This window comes from Haemorhous mexicanus, chromosome 3 (assembly GCF_027477595.1).
Source record: "Haemorhous mexicanus isolate bHaeMex1 chromosome 3, bHaeMex1.pri, whole genome shotgun sequence".
NCBI classification, from domain to species: domain Eukaryota; kingdom Metazoa; phylum Chordata; class Aves; order Passeriformes; family Fringillidae; genus Haemorhous; species Haemorhous mexicanus.
In genome coordinates, this window is record NC_082343.1 from 118,034,148 (window position 1) to 118,048,483 (window position 14,336).

Sequence of the window (14,336 nt, forward strand, 5' to 3'; positions counted from 1 at the left end):
CCTCTTCCTCGTCACAGAGGCCGCTCTGTGGGCGGGGTCTCAGGTGAGGGAGCGCGCGCTGATCCCGCCTCCCTGGGGGCGTGGCCATGCTTGCCCAGTCATGTTTCCCAGCGAGGCGGGGCGGGGACGTGGCAGCCGGCACGAGCGGCGCGTATCCCAGGGCGCAGCCAATCAGCGGCGGCGCCGTGCGCACGCGCCCTGGCCCCAGCCCGGCGCCGCCCGTGGCGCTCCGGGTCTCGATGGCGGCGGCGAAGGCGGCCCCGGGCCCGGCCACGGCCGGTGCCGCTCCCGGCCGCTGGGAGGTGGTGCGCAAGGGCCGGCGGGGGCCTGCGGGCGGCACCGGCAGCCGCCGTGCCCTGGGAGAGGCCAACGCCGGTCGCGCTCTGCCCGTGCCCGGTGAGTGTCAGCGCCCGCGGGCCCCGGTGTGGCGGGCGGAGGTCCCGTGGGTCCGGGGGCGCTGTGTGTGGGGGACCGGGGGCCTCGCCTGGGGCGGCCGGGGGTCCCCGGTGGGTCTCGGGGAGAGGCGGGTGTAGCTGTGGAGTTCTCCTGGGGGCCCCGCCGGTCCGGGAGCGGCCGCCGAGGCCGGGCGGGCTCCTCGGGCTCGGCGGCGGAGCCCCGGGGACGCAGAGGGGTCCGTGCGGGGCCGTGGGGGTGCTGTGCGCAACCCCGGGCCCCTGAACGGGCCGCAGTTTGCTCCGGTGCCCCGGCTCCGTCCCCGTGCCCTCGTGTCGCCGCTGCCCGCGGCGCTCCCGGTCACCGTGTCCCTGTCCCCAGCTCCCATCGCCACCTCCAGCACCATCTTCCAGCTGGGCTTCGAGCGGGCGCTGCGCAAGCAGAACAAGGAGCAGGTGCCCCCGGCCGCGGCCCCCGAGCCGCCGCAGCGGAAGCAGCACAGCGGCAAGAGCGGGAGGAAGGCGCCGGGGAGCGACGCTGGAGCCGCGCCGGGCCGGTGCCGCTCGCTGGAGGAAGCCCTGAAAGCCGTGAGTGTGCCCGGGCCGGGCTCCGGGCTGCTGCTCCCGTGACCGGAGCCGTGCCCTGCCCCGCTCCAGCCTCACCTGCGGGCTGATCTCCCCGCGGGCCCCGCGGCAGGAGCTGCCCTGAGCGGTGGCCGTGGCTGGAAGGGGATCTCTGGTTCCCCTTGTCACTGCTGTGTCTGGGAGGAAGCCCAAGGAAGCCTCTGGTGGCTGAACCTCCTCCCCGTGGCACTGGTGGGGCCCTGGGAGTCGCTGGTGCAGTGGCTGTGCTCTGGCTGGCTCTGCAGAACCTGTCTGTGTCTGTCCTGCCTGTCCTGAGCATGCCTGAGCACGGAGGGTTCCAGAACTGGCCGAGGCAGGCTGTGCTGGGCTGATGTGTCCCTGGGATTGGCAGACATTGCTGGCTCAGCTCCTCCCTACCCCCCTCATGCCCTGGGACCTCCACTCCCCCCAAACGAGGGGGTTCCCTCTGCATCCCCCTGCTCTGGGTGGGGCTCCTCTGCATGGTTCCAGCAGCTCTGCATGTCCAGCATTTGCCCACAGTGACAGGACTGTGGCATTCCCATGTTCCCTTGGGAGGCAGGGCAGCCAGAGCTGTCCCTGTGCTCAGAGGGGACAGCCACTGTCACCTCACTGATGGGGGTTTGGCACAGGTTTCCTTCCCTGTGTGGCACCAGCTGGATTGTGTGGAGTTCCTCTCACGAGGTGGGGCTGAGGTGAGGTGCCCGGGGCACCAGGCTCAGTGTGGCAGTGGGAATCCACTGGCAGGGAGCCCCACAGAGCCTGAGCCTTGCAGCAAGCCCTGCTGGAGCAGCCCCACAGAGCATGCAGGGGTAAAAGCAGGGATGGCCATGCCTGGGTAGCAGTGCAGGACAGGGGCAGGGCCCAGTTTGGTGCTGTGGGTTGTTCGTCAGGCAGGTTTGGTTGCTCCTGGGGGGCTCTGGGTGTGCAGTGTGGAGCAGCCATGGCTGGCATCACCCCAGGTTTCTGCTGGCCATGAGCACGCCCTTGCTTTGGGCTGATGGTCAGGCCTTGCTCTGGAGCTCTGGCAGCTGGGGTGTTCCACGTGGTCTGGGATGGAGCTGGAGGCATTGCCCTCCGTGGCCCCTTCGGAGTCAGGGCTGCCTTTCTCCTCGCTGTGCTTTGTGCCCAGTCCTGTTCACCCTGAGTCTGTCTGTCTGTCCCTCGCAGCTGGACCTGGCAGATCTGCAGAAGGAGCTGCAGAAGAGCCGGAGTGTGTTCCCTGAGAACCCCTCGGTGTGGGTGAAGGACCTGGCAGGGTACCTCAACTACAAGCTGCAAGCACCCAGGAGTGACCCCGTGCTGAGCCAGCACCCCCACGGTGCGTGTGCCGCTGCCCTGGGCCTGGTGGGGCTGGGCAGCCAAGCTGGGAGCACCTGCTGGGCTCTGGCTGTCCCCACGAGGGACAGACAGCCGTCTCCTGTCACAGACACACTGACACTGCCCATGCAGCTCCCACACTGGGGCTTCCCCAGCTGTGAGACCCTCAGTGCTTTCAGTTTGCTGTTTGTGCTGGTTGTGAGGAAGGTAGATCTGAGTGTTGCAGAGAACAGGTAACATCACAATGGGTGCAACGTTTTCTGCAGCACAGAGAAGCATTTATATCCTAGATTTAGATACCCTAAGCAGTGGAAACGTTAGGGTTTCCACAGCAGTTTTGAAATGGTTTGTTCACTGGGTATCTTTTCATTCCCCAGCAGAATTTTAACTCTGTCTCTGCCTGGGACAAAATTGGAGTGTTGTTAGCAGCAAAACTGAGCAGGGAGACGGGACAGTGTCTTGTGATTCTGAAAGAAGTGCTCAGGAGGGATTTGAAGGGACAGCCGGAGCAAATCTCCCCACCCTTTAGTGCAATACAACCACCAGTGCCCCTTCTGCCCAGGGGAAACCCCAAAACCCCACAAACCCAGCTCTGGGGGTGCAGGGGAAACCCCAAACCCAGCTCTGGGGGTGCAGGGGGATGGGGGAACCCCAAACCCAGCTCTGGGGGTGCAGGGGGATGGGGGAACCCCAAACCCAGCTCTGGGGGTGCAGGGGGATGGGGGAACCCCAAACCCAGTTCTGGGGGTGCAGGGGAAACCCCAAACCCAGCTCTGGGGGTGCAGGGCTATGGGGGAACCCCAAACCCAGCTCTGGGGGTGCAGGGGGACAGGGGAAACCCCAAACCCAGCTCTGGGGGTGCAGGGGGACAGGGGAACCCCAAACCCAGCTCTGGGGGGACAGGGGAAACCCCAAACCCAGCTCTGGGGGTACAGGGGGATGGGGGAACCCCAAACCCAGCTCTGGGGGTGCAGGGGGATGGGGGAACCCCAAACCCAGCTCTGGGGGTGCAGGGGGATGGAGGAACCCCAAACCCAGCTCTGGGGGTGCAGGGCTACAGGGAAACCCCAAACCCAGCTCTGGGGGTGCAGGGGAAACCCCAAACCCAGCTCTGGGGGTGCAGGGGGATGGGGGAACCCCAAACCCAGCTCTGGGGGTGCAGGGGGATGGGGGAACCCCAAACCCAGCTCTGGGGGTGCAGGGGGATGGGGAAACCCCAAACCCAGCTCTGGGGGTGCAGGGGAACAGGGGAACCCCAAATCCAGCTCTGGGGGTACAGGGGGATGGGGGAAACCCCAAACCCAGCTCTGGGGGAACAGGGGAACCCCAAACCCAGCTCTGGGGGTGCAGGGGGACAGGGGAAACCCCAAACCCAGCTCTGGGGGTACAGGGGAACAGGGGAACAGGGGAACCCTAACCCAGCTCTGGGGGTACAGGGGAACAGGGGAACCCCAAACCCAGCTCTGGGGGTACAGGGGGATGGGGGAACCCCAAACCCAGCTCTGGGGGTGCAGGGGGATGGGGAAACCCCAAACCCAGCTCTGGGGGTGCAGGGGAACAGGGGAACCCCAAATCCAGCTCTGGGGGTACAGGGGGATGGGGGAAACCCCAAACCCAGCTCTGGGGGAACAGGGGAACCCCAAACCCAGCTCTGGGGGTGCAGGGGAACAGAGGAACCCCAAACCCAGCTCTGGGGGTGCAGGGGAAACCCCAAACCCAGCTCTGGGGGTACAGGGGAACAGGGGAACCCTAACCCAGCTCTGGGGGTACAGGGGAACAGGGGAACCCCAAACCCAGCTCTGGGGGTACAGGGGGATGGGGGAACCCCAAACCCAGCTCTGGGGGTGCAGGGGGATGGGGGAACCCCAAACCCAGCATCAGTGAAACAATCACCTGTGGGTAAACAATCTCCAAACACATTCCACATGAGCACAACAGAGGAGAAGCAAATGAGATAAGAATTGTTTTCCTTTTCTCTGAGGCTTCTCAGCTTCCCAGGAGAAAAGCCCTGGGTGAAGGGAGTTTTCAGAGAGTGTGAATGGCACAGCCTCTGGCACGGGGTCCCTGGGGAGGGGGCCAGGGCTGCCCAGCTGGGATGAGGATGAGGCTGAGGCACCCTTCTCCCACTGGGCCGGTTCCTGCAGCTCTGCTGGAGCTCTGTAGAGCAGGATCTCACTGAACTGCCCTTTCTGCTCCCCCAGACTACCCGTACTGCCTGGTGGGCAAGGAGCTGAGGGGCATCATCCGCTCCCTGCTGGCCAAGGCCTCGGACTTCCTGGAGCTCTTCTTTGACCACTGCATCTACACCATGCTGCAGGAGCTGGACAAGGCCCAAGGTCAGCACCCTGTGCTCCCCCCAGGGTCTGCTCCTCCTTGCCCCTTTGGGATTCCTCCAGGAATTCCTCACGGAGGCCGTGGCTGAGCAGGACCTCCCCCGTCTCCGTTCCAGGGGAGTCCCTGCACGGCTACAGGATCTGCATCCAGGCCCTGCTGCTGTACAGGCCCCGGATTGCCACCACCAGCCTGGGCAAGGTGAGCTGGCCTGACCCAGGGTTGGTGGTGGGTGCTGTAAACCTGCTGGGGCTGCTCCTCCATCCCTCTGCACAAAGCCCTTGGACCTCTCTGCCCTCCCCTGCAGAGAGACTGCTGTCCCCCGTGGGTTCTGCCTGCCCTACCCAGCAGCCCTGCAGCCCCAGAGCTGGGTTTGGGGGATTTGGCTTTCCCCTGTTCCCCTGCTCCCCCAGAGCTCAGTTTGGGGGGATTTGGGGTTTCCCCTGCTCCCCCAGAGCTCAGTTTGGGGGGATTTGGGGTTTCCCCTGCAGCCCCAGAGGTGGGTTTGGGTTTTCCCCTGTCCCCCTGCACCCCCAGAGCTGGGTTTGTGGGGTTTTGGGAGTTCCTCTGTTGCCCTGCACCCCCAGAGCTCGTTTGGGAGTCCCTCTATTGCCCCAGAATGGCTCCTGGTCTCACCTGGAGCTGTAGGTGCCTTCCAGGGGCTGGGGGCTGCCAGTGCCATGGCTGCAGGCGTGGTTGGGATGGGTGGCACTGTTCCCACTGAGGTGCTGGGCTGGGCTGGGTGCACTGTTCCCACTGTTCCCTCTGTCCCACAGTCCCTGGAGGGGCTGGGCTGGCTGGGTGCACTGTTCCCACTGTTCCCTCTGTCCCACAGTCCCTGGAGGGGCTGGGCTGGGCTGGGTGCACTGTTCCCACTGTTCCCACTGTTCCCTCTGTCCCACAGTCCCTGAAGGTGCTGGGCTGGGCTGGGTGCACTGTTCCCACTGTTCCCTCTGTCCCACAGTACCTGGAGGTGCTGGGCTGGGCTGGGTGCACTGTTCCCACTGTTCCCACTGTTCCCTCTGTCCCACAGTACCTGGAGGTGCTGATCTGGGCTGGGTGCACTGTTCCCACTGTCCCTCTGTCCCACAGTCCCTGGAGGTGCTGGGCTGGGCTGGGTGCACTGTTCCCACTGTTCCCTCTGTCCCACAGTCCCTGGAGGTGCTGGGCTGGGCTGGGTGCACTGTTCCCACTGTTCCCTCTGTCCCACAGTACCTGGAGGTGCTGCGCTCCCAGCAGAACCGGCCGGCCAAGTGCCTGACCGTGCTCTGGGCGCTGGGGCAGGCTGGCTTCACCGACCTCCACGAGGGCCTGAAAGGTGAGAGCCATGGTGTGGGATCCCACTGGTGTCACCAGTGTTGTGGACAGGACGTGCCTTTTCTGGCCCTTGGTGCCGAACCAAATAGCAGAAACTGTGGTGTTTCACCCCACAGACACTTTTGGCCATGGCTGTGTGGTGTTTCACCCCAGGGACACTTTTGGCTGGCTGGGGGCTGCAGCTGGGCACGTGGGGACAAGTCCAGGCCTGCAGGAGCTCTGGTGGTGCTGGGATGGAGCTTCCCCCCGTATCAGGGTCTGCTCCTCAGGTTTCCCTCTGTGGAGAAGCTTTAGGGCGATGGGGAAGGAAAGGAGTCTGTTCTGATGGAGGGTTTGGATCCAGAGCTTTGTTCTGGCCCACAGCCTCTGAACCCAGCCCCAGCTCCAGCAGAACTCCTGACCTCGTGGGTGCTGCTCCTTTTAACCCCGGGGAGAGGGCAGGGAAGGGACAGGGAGCCACCAGCCAGGGACAGGAGGGGAGGTCTCAAGGGACAAAGGACACCTGGATGGCCCAATGCCCCCCCAGGGGTAGAATCTGCCAATCACTGGATGCCCTTCTGGAATGCCAGGACTGACAGACAGGGCTGGGAGGGGTCAGGGAGGGAAAGGAGAGGTGACTGACACACCTGGGAGGGAATCTTCAGGGGAGGGACCCGAGGTTCTGGGGTAAACCCTGAAATCACCCTGCAACAGGATCCCCTCCTGGGACTGCCAGCACAGCTCCACTCCTGCTGCTGGTGCTGCTGAGGGGTGGGAAAAGGCTGGGAAGGATCCTCAAGGTGCCGGGTCAGGAGAAGGGCTGGATCCTGAGAGAACCATCCTGCCTGGAAGGATGGGCAGCTCCAGCTGCCCTGGAGCCCTTCCCGAGGGATCTGCCTGCCTGTCCCTGGGTGCTTTGGGTGCAGGGAGAGCCCAGGCACACCCCTCCCTCCTGTCCCTGCAGTGTGGCTCGGCGTCATGCTCCCGGTGCTCGGCATCAAGTCGCTCTCGCCGTACGCCGTCTCCTACCTGGACCGGCTCCTGATGTGAGTGACCCCCGTGTCCTGGGGCTCTGCAGCCAGCACTGCCCTTGCCAGGCCCCCGCAGCTCTGGGCTCTCTTCTGCAGGATGCACCCCAACCTCACCAAAGGCTTCGGCATGATCGGCCCCAAGGACTTCTTCCCCCTCCTGGACTTTGCCTTCATGCCCAACAACTCGCTGTCCCCCAGGTATGCCGCTCCCTCCGGGCACAGCCGTGCCACAGGGCGGGCCCCGGTGCCCCCCGGGTGCCCCCCCGGTGCCCCCCGGTGCCCCCCGGTGCCCGCTGGCCCTCAGCAGCCCTGCGCTCTGTCCCCCAGCCTGCAGGAGCAGCTGCGGCGCCTGTACCCGCGGCTGAAGGTGCTGGCCCTGGGTGCCCGGCCCGAGGCTGCCCTGCACACCTACTTCCCCTCCTTCCTGTCCCGAGCCACGCCCGCCTGCCCGCCCGCCATGAAGGAGGAGGTGAGCCTGGCACGGCCTGGGGGTGGGCATGGCGGGCAGGTGCTCTGGGGTCTGCTTGAGTCAGCTCTCTCAAGCTCTTGGAGAACTCTTTTACAGCTACGGTGGCTCAGTGTGAAAAACGCCAGTCACTTGGTTTTAAAAGTTTAAGAGTTTAATAGTAATAAAATTGTTATATAAATATAATATTTATATTATAATTTATATTGTTATATAAATAGCAATAGAATTAGAGTAATAAAAATTTGGACAATTTGGAATAGGACAATACGAGACAATAAAAACAAAGAGTTTCAGATGTCCGGGTACCTTTTCTGGGCAAAATGAGCCCAAAAAAGGCCCCACATTAACAGAGCATTAACCCTTAAAGCACCAGCCTGTTGCATATTCACACAGCTCATCCATGGTGCATCAATTCCATTCCCACACAGGATTCTGTCTGGGCAGGGTCAGCTCCTTCCTCTGAGCCCCAGCAGCATCTCCAGGGCTGACTGAGGCAGGAAGAAGTTCCTTTCTGCTGATAAGGGAGCAATCAATTCTCTTTCTCTCTGGAAGATTTCAGTGTCCTGGGGCTGCTGTCTCAGTGACAATAGTTCATTCCTTTCTTAAAAAAATATCTCACACACATAGTTTCTATTTTAACATTATAACCTAAAGCTACATTTAACAGACTACTTGAGGAAATGGATCCAGCATCACTTTCTAACATCACAATATAATATTCATGTTAATATTTGCCAAAAGCCAATCATAAAATAGGCATTTTTCACACTCAGCTACCTCAGAAGGCATAAAATCAGCAGGATGGCTTCTGTGGTGGTGTTGGAAACAAAAAGGTTTCAATAAAAGGTAAAATAACCAAACTCTTTACAGAGAAAAACTGAGCCAGGTGTGAGAGGTTTTTGCTCTTGGTAAAACACCTCACAAAAGGATTTAGTTTTTTTGTTCTCTTCTTTTTCTAGTAAATTGCTCGAGTGGGATTTTTGGTTCCTGTCCAATTAGCCATCCTGAAGTTTGAGGCGCAGTCCCTCAGGTCTTAGGAGGTGTCTTTTTACCTCATTGAGGAGAGAAACTTCTGGGCTTCTTTCCTTTTTAAGGGGACAAAGGGGAGTTTTGGGAGTTTTGTCACTCTTTCAACAGGGGGACATTCCTATAGTCAGGGGTCGTGCTGCTGCTCCCAGGGGATGGGAGTCAGCAAATCCTGGAATGGTTTGGGTGGGAGAGCCCCTGAAGACCATCCAGTTCCAGCCCTGTGTGGGCAGGGGTGCTGCAGCTCTGTGTGGTGCCTCTGGAGCTGCCTGGCTGTGGACGTGTGGGGTGCCTGGTGTGCTGGGAGGGGGCACACCTGACAACCTGCTGTGCCCCCTCCCCAGCTCCTGACCTCCCTGAGCCAGTGCCTGAGCCTGGACCCCCTGAGCTTCAGCGTCTGGAGGCAGCTCTACACCAAACACCTCGCTCAGTCCAGGTCAGTGCACACTGTGCCTCCAAGGGGGGCCAGTGCTCACCTGCAGAGCCTTTTCGACACCTGAATTCCTCCTGGGAGCTCCTGACCAAGCCCCATGTTCTCCTTCCCTCCAGTTTGCTGCTGAACCACCTCCTGGAGTCCTGGGAGAGCAGCAGCAAGAAGGTAGGGGTGAGCAGGGGGATGGGGGCAGCTGTGGGCTGGGAGAGTGTCCCTGTGGCAGCTGGGAGAGCTCCCTGAGCTGGCAGTGTCCCTATGCTGCTGGGAGAGTGTCCCCATGCTGCTGGGAGAGCTCCCTGAGCTGGCAGTGTCCCTGTGGCAGCTGGGAGAGCTCCCTGAGCTGGCAGTGTCCCTGTGCTGCTGGGAGAGTGTCCCCATGCTGCTGGGAGAGCTCCCTGAGCTGGCAGTGTCCCCGTGCTGCTGGGAGAGTGTCCCCATGCTGCTGGGAGAGCTCCCTGAGCTGGCAGTGTCCCCATGCTGCTGGGAGAGCTCTCTGAGCTGGCAGTGTCCCTGTGCTGCTGGGAGAGTGTCCCTGTGGCTGCTGGGAGAGCTCCCTGAGCTGGCAGTGTCCCTGTGCTGCTGGGAGAGTGTCCCCATGCTGCTGGGAGAGCTCCCTGAGCTGGCAGTGTCCCCGTGGGACCCACACTTGCCCTCCTGGTGCCGTGGCAGCCCAGGGGGTCTGTGGGGACCAGGGGGTCCTGACACAGCTCCTGCTGTCCCCAAGGTGCAGCAGTCCCTGCAGGAAACGGTTCGCTCCTTCAAGGTGACAAATGAGGAGCTGGCAGCCAGGGGGGCCGGAGGGGACACGGACGTGGCCGCCTGTGACACTGCCTGCAAGGTGAGGGACAGGAGGGGACAGGAGGGGCAGGCACTGACCAGCAGCACCCGGGGGGAGATCTCAGCTCTGTCCTGGGGCTCTGGCCAGCCCCTCCTGCTGCTGGCCACGTGCAGGGCCAGGGCCCCGTGGTGACACGCACACAGGACACGCTGGGGACAGATGTGCTGGTCCCTGTCCAACCCCCAGCTGCTCAGCAGATGTCTCTGTCCCGGCTGGGAGGCCGGGGGTGGGTGGTGCTGCTGTGCTGGGGCCTCCCCGGTGCCAGGAGCCTGCGGTGACAGTGACAGGGCCTTGTCCTCCCCCCAGGAGCTGCTGTGCAAGATGAAGGGCCGGGGCTTGCCCTGGTGGCGGCTGCTGCTGGTCCTGCTGCTGCTGGCTGCTGCCTTCCTCCTGCACGACGTGCAGACACACGGCTCCTTCCAGGGTACGCTGGGCTCTCATGGGATAATCCAGGTTCAGAAATCCTCTGGGAGTGTCCCCCAGCACTGCCAAGGCCACCGCTGTCCCACGTCCCCACAAGTGCCACGTCCACAGGGCTTTTAAACCCCCCTGGGGTGGAGACTCCACCATTGCCCTGGGCTGCCTGCACAGCCCTTTCTGTGAGCAAACTGGGTCTTGTTTGCAACCTGAACCTTCCCTGTCACAAGCTTGAGGCTTTTTTCCCCTTGCTCAGGAGTGATCCTGCTCCCTGGGATCCCTCCTGTGGCTGTTCCCCTCCGTGTCCCTGCCTTGGTCCTGTGGCTGCTGTGAGCAGTGGGGCCTGTCTGTCTGTCCAGCTGGGGGATCCTGGGGGTGCAGCCACTGCAGGCAGACTGCCTGCTCCCCTTTGGGAGGGTCTGCTCAGGGGGTTCTGTCCGTCTGTCCCCTCCTGGAGCATCTCCTGAGGGGTTCCACAGCACAGCTCCAGCCGTGTGTCCCCCCCAGAGCCCTTGGGGACAGATGGACACGTGTCCCCACAGCCAAGGGCCACTGCAGGAGCACAGCTGTGTGTCCCCAGAGCCCTTGGGGACAGACAGACACGTGTCCCCACAGCCAAGGGCCACTGCAGGAGCACAGCTGTGTGTCCCCAGAGCCCTTGGGGACAGACAGACAGGTGTCCCCACAGCCAAGGGCCACTCCAGCAGCACACTCTCTCTTGCAGCCTCCTCCTGTGCCCGGCTGCTCCGCTCCTCCGGCGTCCTGCCCACCTCCCAGCTGGCCTGGCAGAAGGTGTCCCGTGCCTGCCTGCAGGGCTACAGGTCTGTGACACCCCCGGGGGTGGCTGCTGGGGCTGGGGCTCCTGTGCAGCCCAGAGGGCTGGACAGGGAGCTGGGAGCTGTTCCCCAGCCCTGCCTGGAACCATTCCAGCTCGCACTGGAGCTGTGCCCCGTGGTGGCAGCTCCTGCCCCTGTGCTCTGGGGGTGCCCCTGGTGCTGTGTCCAGCCCTGGCCTCAGCCGAGGACTCCCTTGCAGGTGGCTGGAGCACAGCCTGGCCCAGCACGGTTCCGTGGCCCTGTCTGTGCTGTGGCCACAGCTGGAGCTGCTCTGGAAGACCAGCGGGGAGGTGGCCCGGGCTGTGTCCCAGCAGGGCTGCTCCCTGCTCTCCTGGCTGCAGGGCAGCCTGCCCTGGCTCAGCGACTGGGTGAGTGGGGAGCACACAGGGAGTGCCACTGGGGGCTGGTGGCACTGGGACAGCTGTCCTGGGGGAGGCCTGGCGTGGGGTGGTGACGTGTTTGCCCCTGTGCTGCTGTCTGGGAAGGGCACAGCCCCACGGCAGGTCCATGGTGCCATCTGTCCTCTGTGGCACAGCCCACTCCAGCTGTGTGCAGTGGCTGTGGAAGGGACAGGGCTCAGGACACTCCTGGGGCTCCAGAGCCAGCATTCTGGTGGCAGTGGGGTGGCAGCAGTGTCACAGAGCATGGGTGCCCTGTGTGCTGAGCGCTGGAGAAGAGGGAACATGGGGAGCGTGGCATTTGCAGGGTTCCCTGTGGCAGGAAGGAAATGATGAATCTGATTCCATGTTTTTAGAAGGCTAATTTATTATTCTAATAATCTATATTAAGGAATACTATGCTAAAACTATACTAAAGAATAGAGGAAGGATACATACAGAAGGTTTAACAAGATGCTAGTTAAAAACTCGTGACTCTCTCCTCAGAGTCCAACACAGCCTGACCATGATTGGTCATTAACTTAAAACAATTCACATGTTGGACGGACAATCTCCAACCACATTGCAAAGCAGCAAAACACAGGAGAAGCAAATGAGAAAATGTTGTTTTCCTTTTTCTCTGAGGCTTCTCGGCTTTCCAGGAGCGAAATCCTGGCAAAGGGATTTTTCCAGAAAATATGACAGTGACAGGGGAGACCTCCAGGATGCTGGGGAAGGGAGGGTATTGGAATATTACCAATATTGTGGACAGGATGTGCACTGGCTTGTCTGGCCCTTGGTGCTGAATGAAATAGTGGCCACTGGGTTTCACCCCACAGACACTTTGGGCCATGGGTGTGTGGTGTTTCACCCCACAGACACTTTGGGCCATGGCTGTGTGGTGTTTCACCCCACAGACACTTTTGGCCAGGGGTGTGTGGTGTTTCACCCCACAGACACTTTTGGCCATGGCTGTGTGGTGTTTCACCCCACAGACACTTTGGGCCATGGCTGTGTGGTGTTTCACCCCACAGACACTTTTGGCCATGGCTGTGTGGTGTTTCACCCCACAGACACTTTTGGCCAGGGGTGTGTGGTGTTTCACCCCACAGACACTTTTGGCCATGGCTGGGTGGTGTTTCACCCCACAGACACTTTTGGCCATGGCTGTGTGGTGTTTCACCCCACAGACACTTTTGGCCATGGCTGTGTGGTGTTTCACCCCAGAGACACTTTGGGCCATGGCTGTGTGGTGTTTCACCCCAGAGACACTTTGGGCCATGGCTGTGTGGTGTTTCACCCCACAGACACTTTTGGCTGGCTGGGTGCTGCATCTGGGCACGTGGGGACAAGTTCAGGCCTGCAGGAGCTCTGGTGGTGCTGGGATGGAGCTTCCCCCCATATCAGGGGCTGCTCCTCAGGTTTCCCTCTGTGGAGAAGCTTTAGGGTGATGGGGAAGGAGAGGAGTTGGTTCTGATGGAGGGTTTGGATCCAGAGCTTTGTTCTGGCCCACAGCCTCTGAACCCAGCCCCAGCTCCAGCAGAACTCCTGACCCCGTGGGTGCTGCTCCTTTTAACCCCAGGGAGAGGGCAGGGAAGGGGTAGGGAGCCACCAGCCAGGTACAGGAGGGGAGGTCTCAAGGGACAAAGGACACCTGGATGGCCCAATGCGCCCCAGGGGTAGAATCTGCCAATCACTGGATGCCCTTCTGGAATTCCAGGACTGACAGACAGCGCTGGGAGGGGGCAGGGAGGGAAAGGAGAGGTGACTGACACACCCCTGGGAGGGAATCTTCAGGGGAAGGACCCGAGGTTCTGGGGTAAACCCTGAAATCAGCCTGCAGCAGGAGGGGTGAGATGGGAGTGTCCCAGGTAGCCAGGCCCCAGGAGGGGTTGGTGCTCACCCCACACCACCTGTGCTCCCACAGCTCCAGAGCCGGCTCCCCGAGGCGCTGCTGCACCTGGCCGAGTGCGCGCGGGAGCTGCTGCAGTTCCTGCTGCACAGCTGCCTGCTGCCGCTGCTGCAGGGCCTGGCTGCCATGCTGCAGCAGGGCTGGCAGCGCTGCCTCGACTCCTGCAGGTGAGCAGCCCCTGGGCTTCCTTCCCCCGGGCTCCCCAGCTGCGGCTGTGGCTGTGTGTGTCCCTGTGCCAGCCCCAGCCCTGCCCTGCCCAGGGGGCTGCTGTGTCCCCCGTGTCACTCATCCCTGCTGGCTCTGACCCCCCCCAATCCCTTGTCCTTGTTTTTCCAGTGGGGACGTGACGTGGGAGTGTGTGAGGGACCACTTGATGAGCTTCACCTATTCCTCCTGGATTTACCTGCAGAACGCCACCCTGGCCCTCAAGAACTGGGCCCTGGCCATGATTTCTGGACACTGAGCTGCTCTTGGGGGTCACACGGTGTTCTGGCTGCCCAGGAGCACCAGGGTGCAGCAGGACATGGGCACAGGGCAGGGCCTGCAGGAACTTTGGGTCACACTGGGGCTTTTGGGGAGGTTTATTTCTTTGGGGGCCGGGCAGGCACTCTCTGGGTTTTTCCACACCCTGTGACCGCTTTGGCTTTCCCTGTCCCGCTGTCCCTGGGGGGGTGGTCCCCATCCCCTGGTGTTTTGCCTGCTTACAGGATCAGGGGCGGACACCTGGAGCCCCTCACCTTCCCACCCCTTCCCACCAATGAATGAACTGATTTATTTTATTATTTTTTCCTTATAACTGCTCCATATGCTTTGTATTTCTTCCCAATTGAAGGTGGCTGTGTGTGGTGGGGGGAGGGGCTGTCCAGACCCCCCCCCTGCACCCCCCGCCACCCTCAATCCCACCCACCCCGGGGGGGGGCAATGCCATGGCTGGGGTGGTTTAAAGGGGTCCAGGGAGCTGCTGGTGCCACCCACGGGTGGGCCCTGGGCTTGGGGTGTCCGTGTGGAGTGGGGAGGAGTCAGGTTCAACCCCCGCCTCATTCGTGTTGGTGTGT

At 61.8% G+C, this 14,336-nt stretch overlaps 1 protein-coding gene across 1 annotated transcript; it reads left to right on the plus strand.

Moving 5' to 3' along the window:
- Positions 1 to 214: 214 nt before the first annotated feature.
- Positions 215 to 14,077, plus strand: TMEM214 (transmembrane protein 214). The gene is made up of 17 exons (XM_059843217.1): positions 215 to 396; positions 775 to 980; positions 2,166 to 2,316; positions 4,517 to 4,651; positions 4,765 to 4,847; positions 5,859 to 5,964; positions 6,907 to 6,988; positions 7,070 to 7,171; positions 7,301 to 7,442; positions 8,813 to 8,904; positions 9,018 to 9,066; positions 9,626 to 9,739; positions 10,046 to 10,163; positions 10,881 to 10,977; positions 11,192 to 11,360; positions 13,297 to 13,448; positions 13,618 to 14,077. Exons 1-17 carry the CDS (start codon positions 240 to 242, stop codon positions 13,742 to 13,744), a joined length of 2,082 nt encoding a protein of 693 aa, XP_059699200.1. The 5' UTR covers positions 215 to 239; the 3' UTR covers positions 13,745 to 14,077.
- The last annotated feature ends 259 nt before the right edge of the window (positions 14,078 to 14,336 follow it).